The sequence below is a fragment of the Thunnus albacares genome, chromosome 2 (genome assembly GCF_914725855.1).
Source record: "Thunnus albacares chromosome 2, fThuAlb1.1, whole genome shotgun sequence".
NCBI classification, from domain to species: domain Eukaryota; kingdom Metazoa; phylum Chordata; class Actinopteri; order Scombriformes; family Scombridae; genus Thunnus; species Thunnus albacares.
Genome location: NC_058107.1, coordinates 18,080,223 through 18,094,688, shown reverse-complemented (window position 1 = coordinate 18,094,688; position 14,466 = coordinate 18,080,223). Strand labels below are relative to the sequence as shown.

The following is a 14,466-nucleotide window of genomic DNA, read 5'->3' as shown; positions in this document are numbered from 1 at the left end:
TGTCAGGAGAAAAGCACCTTTTACTGAGCCTGCTCTTTCAAAATTGTATTATATAGCCTAAAGCCTAACGAAAAAAAAAGAAACAATAATCCAATCAAAATCAAAGAGGGATATTTTATAGTACAGGAGTTGCTATAGGGATTTTCTTAATGGAAACCGAATAAGTCCTGAAAGCTCTCTATCGAATTCAACACAATGGACGTTTTTTTGGTTGGGATATACATTTTTGTTTGCTCTCTTTCATATATATAAATATATATATAGCTTTAAATGCTATATATGCTATGTGGTAAGAGATAATTTCAGAAGAAATACTTCATGAATTTTAGGTGGAGAAAAGCGACCCATGCTAAAAGAAGCGCACATTTAGGAAGAGAAACACAAAGGCCTAAAAAGAGACGCTCAAAAATCCAGTTGGGGTAAAATGTGTTTTTGTGATCAGCGTTTACTCGATGTTTGCGTGTTGGCATCGTGCTGCAATTACACATTCATCTACTAATAAATGTGGAGCTATGGGTGCTGATTATTGCTTTTTCAGAAATCAGGAAAACGTCATCATTCACTGCCATTATAGTTTAATATGCAGTTCTTTTGGTCATAACAAAGCTGCTCTACAATTTCTTTCTATAAGAAGTCTACATGCCTGTTGCAGGAAAAGAAAATAAATTCATGTGTTTTACTGTATGACCTTTCCTTTCTTGCTTGTTTTATATTATCTTATCTTGTCTTATATTGAGGGAAAAAATAGCAAGTCCTGAGGGTGGGCCTGTAGACAGTTTTTTATGTGTATGTGGTGGGGGGGAATTTTCTTTGATTTGTTGGAGCAAAACACAGTGTTTGCATTGTTTATGATCATATGTTTTCCTTTCAAATTTATGATCCATGTGCACTTTCTATAGCATCACTGGAAGATATGTTGCCACTGTAATGTTAAGTGAGATAAACCTTGGGTTTAAATGTCAGATGAATGTCTTCAGTATTGATATTTATGTTAAAATGCTGCATTTCTTTTAATGTAAATGGAAAGCAGCAAATGTAACAATGATGCCATTGTCATTATTTCAATGTCATGCAATTTATATTGTTTGTTGAGAGAAGTTTCTACTGTATAGCACCATGCATTGACCTCTTTCATGGAAGAATGTCATGTTGATATGATTTTTGAGTCTGGATAATATGAAACATTTTTTTTTGGGACGCATGCAGAAACAAGTCAAACACAATGAAATCACACCAAGTCACAATCAGGATAACTAAGAAAGCCAGTAACTTTACTGAAATCTCTGCAAAATACAAATAGCCTTTCCCTCCAGCAGAGGAGACTTTTATTTCAACCCCATACGTTTTCACTACATACAGCTGAATCAAGTCCCTTGAGTTACAGAGATGTGGATTTAATTTAATACCATCTTAGTCTCAAGTGGCGACAAAGGCCAGCTTATGCCGCTGAAAGCCGCTCTTGCGTTCCAGAAAACATTAGTTCCAAACCTCCCCCATTTTAAGGTTTATACAAGCTACATTTGATACTACAGACTGACTTTTTAAGCATTTTAACATATTACTCTTTTTTTTTTTTTTTTTTTTGAATTCCTTTTCAGATTTTGAATACAACTTAAATAAACCACAAACACGGTGGAGCAACAAAGAATCCCATGTGAATGTAGGGACCTTAAGCAATGGTATGTTATTACACATGGCTGTACAGGTGTATGGTCTCCCCTTTGCTCTGCAAGTGACTTATCAAAACATCAGCTGAGGTACTGTTTGGGTCAATTTTTGAGGTACCAACATTTAATCTATTATTATAATGACAAAGAACAACTGATCAACAGATGATGAAAAAGAATGGCTTCAAATTTAACAAACACAAAAAGGAAAAAAAAAAAAAAAGAAAGAAAAGATATAAAGACAAGTTTGCTCCATGTCTTTGGTTAAAAATAATTTTCAAAACTACAACACTCTAATTAAGAATCAGGACATGTTGGCATTATTTCAATCAGTGAGTAAATAGCATGATAATTAGTGTGTAACGTGATTTGATCAAGTGGACAACAAGCATGCGTTTCACATGATCAGGCCTGAATGATTCTATTGATTCAGAGTGAATAGCACATTGTAAATACAAAATATGTTTGTTTGTTTTTTTTTTGCATGTAACTGTTTCAATGCAATGCACAGGGGGACAAAATGAGCAACGGAAGAGGTCATCTATCGTGGTTGGTACTGACAATGCAGCTTAGTTTCTAAAGCTACATTTGACTGACTGAAATTGAAATGTGAAACCAATTGTACATTTGAGCAAATTCTTTTATTGTCTTGTTTCAATGCTTGCAAAAACCATAAATGAATGTGAAAATAAAAGTTGAGTTTACAACACAGAAATGCCACTGGCTTTGGTTTCTCCACACTTATGCTGCCTGAAACATCATGTTTATTTTTTTTTCTCAGCCTTTTTGTATTGAATTTTAAAAAAAGAGAAGAACACCGTTATAGAGGCTCTGCCCCTGTTTGACTACACAGACTGTATACAGTAACAACATAGTGAACCTGCATGAAATATGCACATAGAAATATCATAACACTTAAGTGACAGCAGATACGGGAGTTGGAGGCAGAGAGATATGTGGCTAGTTTCATTGTTTAAAAAAGAGAAAATCAAAACAGCTATTTATCTAAAATAAACAATTGTGCTTCTCCCATACCAGCAAGATCAATTTTTCCTTGTGTGTCTGATGCTGAACTGTCAGTGACACATGGTGACTGATGTGGAACCTTGTTTTTAAGAATGGAACATGAGGAGTCACAGAATCAAATTAGGTCTGCAAATGATCAGGGATAATTCATGACAATACACTTGCAAAATTATATTACATAAATGATTCAAGAGAAATTGTACAGACTGGTTGGGGACTTGTGCACCATCTTGAACACAAGATTGTGAAGATTTGAATTGGAACAACAACAAAAAAAGGCATAATGTCAAACAAGCCTGTTTTGTAAGATTAACCATACCGAATAAGATAATTAAGGTTAAGAATGAATTATCCGATACATAAAAAAAATGTATCTTGACATGGATTGTGGGTTCAGCTATATTTCCACATCAGTATGACAATCATGTACATCATGTGTCAACATTTATTTCTGTGTCATCCCCAGTTCCAGCCTTGTGACATTTTCCACTAACAGGTTGTTTTTTTCAGCATTCAGGCCTGTCTTTCCTCCGTCACATAAACCCTGGCATTGCTTTCCAGCTGGTTTTTAAGGTTAGACTAAATACACTCCTGAACAGCACTGTTCAGGGCTCAAATTAAACAAACCAGACAAAATGTGCAACTGCACATAGAAACTCCACTAAGAAACCAACAAAAAAAATCATTATTATATATATTTATATATTAGAAAGCTATACACAAGCATGTTAATTTCACAGATTTTTTTTTAAAGATTCTTAATATTACCATTATTATATATAATTAGAAATACACGTTTAAAAACAAACCTCTACAAAGATAAAACAGTTCAGCAAAGCATTGGATCTCAGTCTGTTTTTCATGGCTTAGGGCTTCAAAGCCCTGTCATTTCCCCTCTGGGTGAACTATCCATCTCTTATTAGCAAAGCTATCAAAAAACACATTCTGGCTTATAGAAACTACAAAAAGCCACAAAAATGCTTTGCATTGTATTCCTTTCATATGAAAATATAAGCAAGTGTATCGTACAATTGTTTTTTATTTTTCCTTTTTCGTTTATTAATACTGAATAGTTAATACTAGATCCAGAGTTTTCTTGATTATACTAATGTAGCTCTTAGATCAAAGGGTGGTCCTCGCTCTGCTCCGTTCTTGGCGAGCGCTAAAATCATCAAAGGTTCCACATGTCTAGGATTGGGTCTGCCTGTTTACCTGTACAATCCTTCAAATGTTGCATAATAGCTTTTCATTTAGTGAGTAAATAAATCTTGTAATGTCTGGCAACTTTTTGACCCCTGCCCTTCCCCCCTTGACCCTCTATTTACATAAATACGTTGAACCTGCAACATGACATCATCTAATGTTAACACACATTTTTGCAAGGGAGAACTGCAGAGAAGGTATATAGCAATGAAACTGACACTGTACACATGTATTGTTTGTCCAACTCAAGTGCTAAGGTGTTTTCCACTGGACACACTCACTCTCATGTTAATGTTTTTTTTTTTTTTGTCTTTTTTTTGTCTTTTTTTATCTCTAGTCACTGATATATCGCTGAGGCAAATTGTAAGTACGTTTTATGAAACAGAGTACCTGACTATTTTTTTTGTTTATTTGTTGATATGCATATATGTACACATACACACACGTGTAAAGATATATGCATACGTGATTCTTTTTATCCACACACAATACAATTTATGCATAGTTCCCCAACAAAAATACCCCCTGATCCCATCCCAACCAACATCCACCCTCCCAAACCCCATTACAAGACCCCACTGGTTTATATAATGTCAATATGTATAGAACACACACACTCAGCAAAAAAGAAAATAAAAAATAAAGAAAAAGAAATTACAAATAGATTTTTGAAAAGGGCTGTCCCTTTCCTTCAGCGTTAAAGAGATAAAAGGAGAGAGGCCAATGCGTCGGGCGGTGAGTGACTCGTGATATCGAGCGTGAGGAGAAAGAGGGAGCTGACATGTGGGGCATCGTAACGCTGCGTTGGTGGGGGCTCAGGGCGACTTGGGGCACTGCCGAGGAGAGGACAGAGCTTTCATGTCGCCCATCCTTCTGAGAGGCGCACCCGTTTGATGGAGGGGCTCTCGCGCTCGTCCAGGGCGGGCCGGGCCAGTCCCAGAGGTGAGTGGAACTCATTCCTGTGCTCATCACGGTCGCTGCCCTCATGGGAGCTGCTACAACTGCTCAGGCTATCAACAGGGGAGCGTCCCGAGTCCTGGCGGGACGAGGGGTTCTGGGGAGGTGGTACCCCACCACCGTAGCCCCCCGGTGTGCTGCTGGTGCGATCTCTAGGAGGAGAAACAGGTTCGGACTTGATGTGCAGGCTTTGAGCAGAGGGCAGGGAGAGATTTGAACCCTGACATAAGTGAGAGCTAGAGCAATTTCTGTAGGAAGGAAAGGAAACGCAAGGGGTTACAGAGTTACAGAGCAAGAGACAAAGTGATTTTAAAGTCTATCACACGCGAAACATGCATGCAAGCACACATTTTCACAAACACACATACAGTGTAACCACACAAACACATGAGAACAGAGAGGTGTCATATTTGTGCTGGACCTTGCAAGTGAAGGTTGTAAACAGTGAAGGACTCTGAGTGTGGCATCTCAGAAAAATCTCCAGTGATATGATTTATGTGATACATCATGCATTTCACAATGACACAACACCTCAAATGAAGTTTAACGCACTCACCCTAGCTGGCCGAGGGCTGAATGCTGCATGTTCTGAAGGTGTTGCTGTTGCCACCCGCTCATTGAGCCGAGGTGAAGGGAGCTGCTGCTGTTGAAGCCAGACAGGGAGGACAGGTCTGCACTATTCAGAGAATACTCTGTGTACAAACAGACAGGAAAAAAGGAAGACAAAGATGTAGATTATAGGCAGTTTAGAGGAGTTCAAACAAAGTTTCAAGAGAATGCAGCTCTGGTAAATACTGCTGTGATGTTACGTGACTGCATTCTGTTAGTGAGTGTGACAATAGCACCCTCTGCTGTTGAACTGATGTATAACACTTAAAAATGGGAAGGAGGATTCAAAAGCAGCACATATACTTCAAACCAGTCAAATTGTAAAACAGGTTTTTTCAGGTTATTCTGGTAAAAAACTTTATCTGAGGATAGTACAGGGTAACTGAAACAATATTACATTATCTAAAACATAGTCAAGGCAATTACAAAGATAAAACTTGTGTTAATGGACATGAGAATTTGATGTATGGAGAGTACAAACTACACACTGTGATACATACCGGTACCATAAGAAGTAGAGATGGCAGATGGGTAACCACCCATGCCTTGTCCTGGTAGAGTGGGAGTTGCTACTGATACCACTGGGGTGGCCAATGACTGAGCAGACTGGGAGTTGTTTATTCTCTGGTTCTGTGATAGAAAGGTAAAACATAGAGAGCGAGAGAGAGATGAGAGAGGCTCGAGAATGTAAAATCAACTCCAAACAAAACAAACAGAAAATGCAATAAACTAAGAAAGTTTTTTTTTTTTCTTTTTGATTTTCTTTCATTTCTTTCTTTCATTCAACAAATGCTGAGAAAATGAATGTGATGCCAACTTCTGGGGAAATTAATCACTTGACATGCGGCACGGCTGAACCCTGCCAACCCTATCATTTACCACCCTTTCCGAGAGCCCACTGTCGCTATAGTAACACCATCGGTCTCCACGGCAACACAGGGTAGCGAAGGGAGAGGCACTTTACTGTGGCAGAGGGGAGGGTTTGGCAGAAAATAATGGTTTGATGCAAAATCAAAGTCTACTCTTTTGTTTCCCCTCATTTCTACATTCTGAGTAATAAACGTTGTGAGCTGTTTGTATGCGTCGCAAGACTCTATATGCAGGCGAATGGATAAAAGGAAGGAAGGGAGAAGTAGATACACAAGGGCTGAAGCTGAAAAGAGGCCAGGTTGCTTTTACTCTGACACACCACTGGATGGCACTATGTGCCCTCACAAAATGTCATGTGAGGTGACGTTCGAGCCTTCAGCACAGTCAGCAACAATAAAGGTGAAAGTTACTTTAGAGTCTGAACTGTTTTTCTCAAAGACGCTGTATCTGGCTGTAATAATCTCGGTATTGGAGCCAAAAATTGAACGCAAATCAAGAGGTTAGACTCAGGTGACTGCAATGCTCTCAGTTCTACAAGGCACATTATGCTCTCGAGAACCATCCTAACCAGTTTCTGATAAGAAAACCTCTCAAGTTACAGATTTTTAAGGCCCATTTAGGGTTGCTTTCATTTCTAAATTTGAGTGGCAGTCTGACTTACCAATAGCAGATCGACATCCTCAGACTGACGGCATTAAAAGGGGAGGGTAATAAATTGAAATTAGTGAGTGTGAGTGAGAATATAGATGTGGTGGCTAAGCGCGGATCTAGTGATGGAGTTGCTATAGGATTGAGCCAATGGAAACAAAACTAATGCGAAAAGATGCTAAGAATATTTTTTACTCTACTACTTTAGTGCACTTTAGCATAAAGACAGAAGAAAGAAATGTCACAGCCTACATTATAAGCCAACAAACACACACAGACACAGCAGAACAAATATATGTAACACTATGGTATATCAGGCTTGGGCCAAATGTAAAATTTAAACTAGGGTGCGCTTTAAGAAGCTGCAAAGGCACATGAAAAACCTACAAAAATGTCATGTGCCTATATTCAAGCTCATCAAAAACATCATCAACCCAAGTCTGATATGAAGAGATGAAAGCAGCAGAGAGGACATGAAAGGAAATAAACAATAGCAAACAAACTAAAAGGGCCGCCCATAGATAGGGAGATATATAGTAAGTAAAGGGGGTTGGGCAATATAGGAATGATGGCACAGAGAGATTACTCACGATGGAGGGCATATTATTCTTGGCGCCAGGGGGGATGAGCACACGTAGGTCAGGTTTGCGGTTGTTCATGCCTAAGTTCATGGGTGGGGGAGACTTTGCCTGCATGTTTTTGTTCATGCCACCTGGAGAGACCAGCAGACCAGGCGAGTTGCGGTGGTTCCCATATCCATTTCCTGCGAAAGAAAAGAAAGATTGGGGAGAAAGAGATTAAATATATGTGTGTAGCTGGATGGTCTTTGAAGCAAAGACACTGCTCCATGTTATTAAAACCTGTTTCCAAAGTTTAATGATTCTTGGAAATCCTGCTATCCATGATGGTGTAGCCTAATTAAGAACTACAGGAATCAGTTTACACCTTGTGCTCCTTTTCCGGCATTTCTGTCTCATCTCCATTTCCTGTGGTAGAAATTTTACTAGCCCACCAGTCTGAGGAAACTTGTAAATGGTGCTTCATGAAAGTGGCGCACACTGGCGGAGCAGATAGTCAAACAGACAGACTGTTTTTGCCTTGTTGATCACCACTGTTTGTTTGGCAGTCATACAATGAAGGCATCCACTTGAGAGGACCTCACCCTCCACCTCTGTCACTGTCAGTTAAGGCTACATGTGCCCAGCAACAGCCAGTGAATCGTGTAAAAACATCTAATTACGGGTAGCAAGACCACAGAAGGTTGGGACCCATCATTTGGCCATCAGAGCTAAACACATGTGTGGTTCTTCCAGACAAAGACCCTGCCTTGGGGTTGCCACCAGATCTGCGTTCCCCTAAGTATGGAGGACCAAGTGCAACACACATTACTCCCTCAAAAACCGGTGGGGCGAAATCCTAGCAACATCATTAAAAACTGAGAGTGAAGCATTCTTACAAGTAACATAGTCTTTGTTTCTAATCCAATCCCACAGGCTGTTTTTCCCCTTACTTCTCCTTCCTTCTTCCAAGGGGTAGAACACAGGGCACTGTGTGGACGTTCCCACTTGAAAGACAGGCAGGAATTATACGTTAGACATAAATGAATTTCCTAATCATATACTCCAGGGGAAAATGAGTCGCAGATGTCTTCCTGGGCAATTTCCCTTGCTGATCTTTGTTTAATTTGAGAGCGAGGTTTTTGTTGTTTGGAAATGAAAAGTCTCAAAAGCTCAATTTGAACAATCTGAAGAGTAAACGACCGCTAGCGGTGAGAGAAAATGAGGCCGTCTGACAGAAAACGAGAAAAACAGTGTGTGTGACTGCCGCTGTGTGCATGTGTGTTTGTGCCTCTGCTGGCATGTGTGATGTGTGAGCATGTATAAGCTTATGTTAACAACTCAGACTTTGTGTGTTGTATGTTTTGCTGTACGCAGTTTTGCATGTGGATGGGTTTATATAAGCGTCATTCTTCTGTCCCAGTGAGTGTACATAAGCACAGTATAAATTGAGACGCTATGAGACATGCTGTATGACTGCTTACGCGTGAGCCATGCATATGGATGCACGTGTGTGTTTTGTATTGGACCCTCTTAGTTCCAGTGTCAATCTCACATTAGCAAAGAGGCAGCTGCCTCTTCAGTTTTCCCGCTCTCTCATTCTCATGGCTGGCCCTTTGTGAGATTGAGTGGGTGCATGTGGAGATAGATGAATGAGACCTCACACACACATACAACACACACACACACCACACATACACACACTTTAGTAAATAACCCAGCAGGAAATACATCAGTGTTTCTGTACAGATGAATAAAAAAGACGCTGAGCTACAGAGAGACATTAATACACACTTTGGTCAAGATGACATGGACTTCATCTTGGTGACAGTTAATCAGACATCTGTGTATTGCCATGCTGTGGAGATGGCTGCAGTCCAGTCAATTATCTGCTAGATGACTATGATCATGAGTGGCATAGGCCAGTCCTTAAGCACTTCAAAAGTAAAATCATGAGCTAATTAAGCTAATGAAACAAGAACTGTGACTCACATCTTTCTATTCTGTAGCTTGATCACCCTGATTTTAGGACAGTTGCATTCAGTAGCGACACATTGACTCGACTACTAGATGAGAGAGACATGATATTCAGAGTTAATTTCCACTCCTCCTCTATGCTACTTTACACGGTCGAGCTGCGGCGCAGGCTGGCGTCAACCGTTGAGAGGAAGTACCAAAATTAAACACAGCCCAGCCAGGAGTCTGTTTTGCTGCTGTATAAAACTCACAGATAGAGAGCAACATCTGATCTGAGATTCAGATAAACAACTTTTTGCTATTTTTGAGGTGTGTGTTTGCGGGGGGGCAGCTGGGGTCAAAGCTAAAGGACTGCAATCTATCTCTATAGGTGCCATGGTTTGGATCTAGCACACTTCGAGATGCATGTGTTTGACAAGACCTCCCAAAGCGTTCGTTCTGTCTCTCTCCCTGTCTCTCTCCCTCACACCTCACACACACACACACACACACACACACACACACACAGGAGAGGTGTGGTTAAACTCATGTACATTTTACTGTTGCTGAATGAATTTCTGATGTCCTGTTGTGGTCTAACAGGCGCGCTCCGTTCTATTCCCCATACACACACACTCTTCCGTTGCGGTTTGGCCAAATGTGTATTCAACCCTGAATTCTCCAACTGAACTAAGGTGTCATACTCACGCTTACAACTTGTACAGTTGGTGTGAGATGCAGCCAAACATGAGACACACACTGTTTGATCTACTGAACTTGACTTCTTGGTATGTATAAGATTTTTAGCTTGTATTGCCATGTGATTTTGACCAGAGATGTCCTAAAGATGTACCCCATAAGTAAGTCATTTTAGGGAGTAATTGGTGTGTGATCAAGGTGAGAGGTGACGGGAGTTTCTCATTAATTCCTGTGCTTTGGTGAGCAGGGTGCTGATCGGAGGAGAGATGACAGCTATGTAATTGCACAAATGGAGGTGGGAAGTTTTCACAAGCTGGGGCCTTGGTCCAGAGGTTCCTTCATCAGCTCTCTTTCTCTCTTTCACTCACGTTCTGTTCCTCACCTCGCTCTCTCTCTCTCTTCACCAGCAGAGGAGTTGACAGATTGAACACATACTGTATATAAATGAGTGAACATACACATGCACGTACACACTTCCCACAATATTTCCATAGAAGAGACATGATGACTCAGCCTTACAGCAACATGGCCTATTTGCACTGGACTAGAATTATCTGGGGACCTTGTGTGATTTAAACTGGGCTTCATGCAGTGTACTCATGCACAGGTTAAACAAATGTGTTTCAATAAGATTTACAAGCCAAATCCAAAGGATTATCTCCAGATATGATGCAATAAAAATGAATTCTTGAGTTTGTATTTTCTACATGGGAGGCAGAGTACAAGATATGTTTTGAGTGGTTTAAGCCACTGAAAACACTGTTACTAGGCAACTAACAACAAAAATGGACTCTTCCTTGTTCCATTTTTTTTAAATGGGAGATAATATTGGGTTTATTCCGATGCAATGATAAAGAATAAGAAAATAGTTCAGAAACGAACTTGAATTTAACTTACATGGGCTCCAATATTAAAAAAAATGGTAATTTATGCTGCGACTTTTAAAGTTGGAACTATTAGAAAATGTCCAGTTACAAAGTCATGAACAGTAGGCTGTTCAAATTCTTGCCAACATGGTAACTATGACCTCAAGGCACCACATGTAGCTACTTGAGCCCAATGAATGTGCACTAAAATGCTATTAAATCTCTTTTTTCCACTGTAACTTTCATAGCCCAGAAGAGGAAAATAAAAAAAAAAAGAAATACAAAATGAAAAATATATAAGAATCCAATTTACTGAGATGACAATTTACACTAAATTCATAAGACCTGTCTTTGGTGAAATATGGTAGGTAATCAGCGATGGAATTACAACTTTACAGATTGAGGACATTTTAGATTTGTATGGGATTAGATGCAAAAAATGTCTGCAATCCATCAACAGGGGTACCCCAGGTAATACTAGTCCCATGAGTAGAGCTTTAAAAGCTGTCATTTTCTCTTTACAGACAGTGCTGTGACATCTGAGAAACAAAAGGAGGTGTTGTGTGTATGTGCATATCTGAAACACACATCCACAGACACACACACACACACACACACACACACACACACACACACACACACACACACACACACACATAAGGCTTCTCCTTTGTTACTTAGACTAGGACACTTAAGACACTCATACATGGGCCCAGACAGCTACTTATACAGTCTGCTTATCAAAACTTACAGTGAGGAGAAGAAGAACAGTCTTTGTGGTGCCACAGTGGCTGGGCCACCTCACACTGAGTCACTAGAAGGAACATCATTAAAATGGCTGACCAAGTTCACAGAACACTTCCATCTGTGTTAACCCACTGTTTCTCCTTTGCACACATGCTTCCACCACCAGTGGATATTCATCATTGGGGTTTCCCCCCCACTCGTTCTTTCTCTCTCCCTCTAGATGAGATTTAAGAGAGCTTTGAATGGAATCTTTTAGCTTCCACAAGACTCTCTCTCCACATCGTGTTTTTTGCTGCTGCTGAGCGACGCGCAGCTCTCACAGAGCGCCTCTGTTCCTTCGCCACGGTGACACAAAGACTACATTTGAAGCATGCTCTGCAGCACGCCGTCGACGAAACACACGCCACAACAAATGGTCCTGTTGTGTGTGTGTACGTGTTTGTGTGTGTGATGAGTGACCAGACAGAGAAACCAGGCATTGACCCCTATGATGAAGCCCTAGGGGCCAGACAGGGCTGCCCAGCTGTGCCCCACTGACCCCCCCATTCTCCATTTTTTCACTGTAACTGACGTTCAGGCTGTAAAATTTCAGCCTTTAAAAGGGAGTCTCTTTGCCATAAAATTTGGCCTGACATGTCCTGAGGACAAACCCATTGACACACAGAGGCTAACACATAGATTTCTTACACATGTTCGTTAAACATTGCTTGCTCCACTCTCCACAGGCTCGTTATGGCATGGTGAGCCACTCATAACACTGAATTAATTTGGTTTCAGACATACAGTATGATAGAAGTTACTGTGTAGAGTTTGTGTGGCAAAACAAGTTGTTCCAAATGGGAGCTATGGGTGTTGTCATTTTGAGTTTACATCAAAATCCAAGAAGTGGTAGAAATAAAGGGATGGCTAATAGTGCAGAGTAATAGAGAAAATTTAACTGGGCATTCAAAAGTCCATTATCTCCTCTGACTGCCTGTCAGTCAATCTGCTGCTTCACTATATAGTGAAATTTTATTTCTTTCTCTCCACTTGTTCTACCATTTTATAGCTGAACAGAGGCAGGATGTGCCACAGCCCGAGCACTGAGCAAACATTCCCAGATGAACTCCACGACCACTAACATCAACACATCATGGACAAAATCTCCACTTGGGTTTGGGTTACTATTAGTCATGCATTTTATGGCCCAGAGTGGGTGAGTGGGTGCAATGTGTATGTGGGTGTGTGTGTGTGTGTGTGTGTGTGTGAGGGAGGAGGGAGGGAGGGGGAGTGTATGTGTGTGTGCATGTTAACAGACAACTGTGTGCGAGAAGAGGACGCCATTCTTACCAGCACTGGTGCCTGCGCCAGTGGTGAGGTCAGCACCCATGAGGCCACCTGAAAGATGAGAGAGAGGAGTGCAAAAGAGAGAAAACCATTAGAGGATAGACACCCACATAGCATCCACTCAGCCTCCTGTCTCTTACCTTGCTGGCCTTTCAGAAGCAAACTCAATTTAATCACAATCCGCTGTGCGTGTGTGTGTGTGTGTGTATGTGTGTGTATAAGTGTGCATTTCAGTATCATACGTGTACTGATACCAGAAGTAATACTGCCTCCCACTCAAACCTTAACACTCTAAGCAACTGGACACTGCGAGTGGATACATGTAGCTGCCGTCCAAGAAAAATGACACATTATTATTTTTAAGCCATGTGAGGTGGAAGAGTGGGAGGGTCCAGAACGTGTGCGGTTTGGTGTGGATGCTGCGAGTGCCAAAACTCATATTTAGTTTGTGCTGGCGCTTCTAGCATCCAGTTGTAATGACAGGGTGAGGGTGTGGGCAGCAGCCTTCAGACCAGTGGGACAGAAAAAGGACTTTGGACAACAATAACAAACCAACAGGCCTGATTTGCTTATGTCATCAGCAACTCAATGCCTATACATAGAGCCAGACATCCAGTGTGTAGAACCTCAACCTAAATCAACGAGAATGTGCGCTCAAATTTAATGTGATATTGAATCATTAACTTACTTTAAACAAAATACTGAGCATGTTGACTTTACGTTCATTCACTGCCTGGGTAGCTGCCATAAAATAAATGGGGCATTTGGTGTGTGTGTGTGTGTGCATTACCTGTGCATGTTAGCATGACAGACAGGTACACACAGAGTTGAGAAGATAAACAGGATAACAGTGTGTACATGGGTGTATGAGTGCATGTGAGGCCCTACCTGTGTTACCTGCACTGGGGGGTCTGTGTGTCACTCCGGGAGACATGCTGTTTCTCTGTAGACCATGGTGCGCCAGTGGCAACAGGTTGTGGTTTCCTAGGGAACCACCAGGATGGCTGTAAATGAGATTGTTCTGGTTGCTAACGGGAATGGACACGGGCATGTCGTAGTTCGATGGGGGCATGGCCTGCTGAAAAAGAGAGGGAAAAAGAGAGAGACAGACACGAGGTGAGTTTGATTAGGTTAAAGGTACTAACGATTTCAGTGAGTGAACAAACTAAAAAAAGACCATTGTGTAGAGGAATGGACAGAGTAAACAAAAGAGACATAACAATTCATTTAAATTATTTGTGTTTCTACAGTGTTCCTCCGGAACCAGTCAAACACTGAGAAGAAAGACAGAGACACTGAAGTTCGAAAGGATAAATGTACAAATTACAGTAGAGA

At 40.9% G+C, this 14,466-nt stretch overlaps 1 protein-coding gene across 12 annotated transcripts in view; it reads right to left on the bottom strand.

Annotated features, from left to right (window-relative positions):
- Positions 1 to 1,244: 1,244 nt before the first annotated feature.
- Positions 1,245 to 14,466, bottom strand: part of mef2cb (myocyte enhancer factor 2cb) — a 75,988-nt gene continuing 62,766 nt past the window's right edge. For 4 of the 12 annotated variants that reach the window (XM_044369550.1, XM_044369586.1, XM_044369602.1 and 1 more), the window contains 6 exons: positions 14,020 to 14,209; positions 13,135 to 13,182; positions 7,571 to 7,743; positions 5,963 to 6,092; positions 5,410 to 5,545; positions 1,245 to 5,101 (listed from right to left, as the gene is read on the bottom strand). In XM_044369550.1, the coding sequence (XP_044225485.1) occupies positions 4,753 to 5,101; positions 5,410 to 5,545; positions 5,963 to 6,092; positions 7,571 to 7,743; positions 13,135 to 13,182; positions 14,020 to 14,209 (1,026 nt within the window). In that variant the 3' untranslated portion in view covers positions 1,245 to 4,752. The remainder of the gene's footprint in view (positions 5,102 to 5,409; positions 5,546 to 5,962; positions 6,093 to 7,570; positions 7,744 to 13,134; positions 13,183 to 14,019; positions 14,210 to 14,466) is intronic. The other 8 variants (XM_044369568.1, XM_044369593.1, XM_044369611.1 and 5 more) reach the window with 3 other exon arrangements.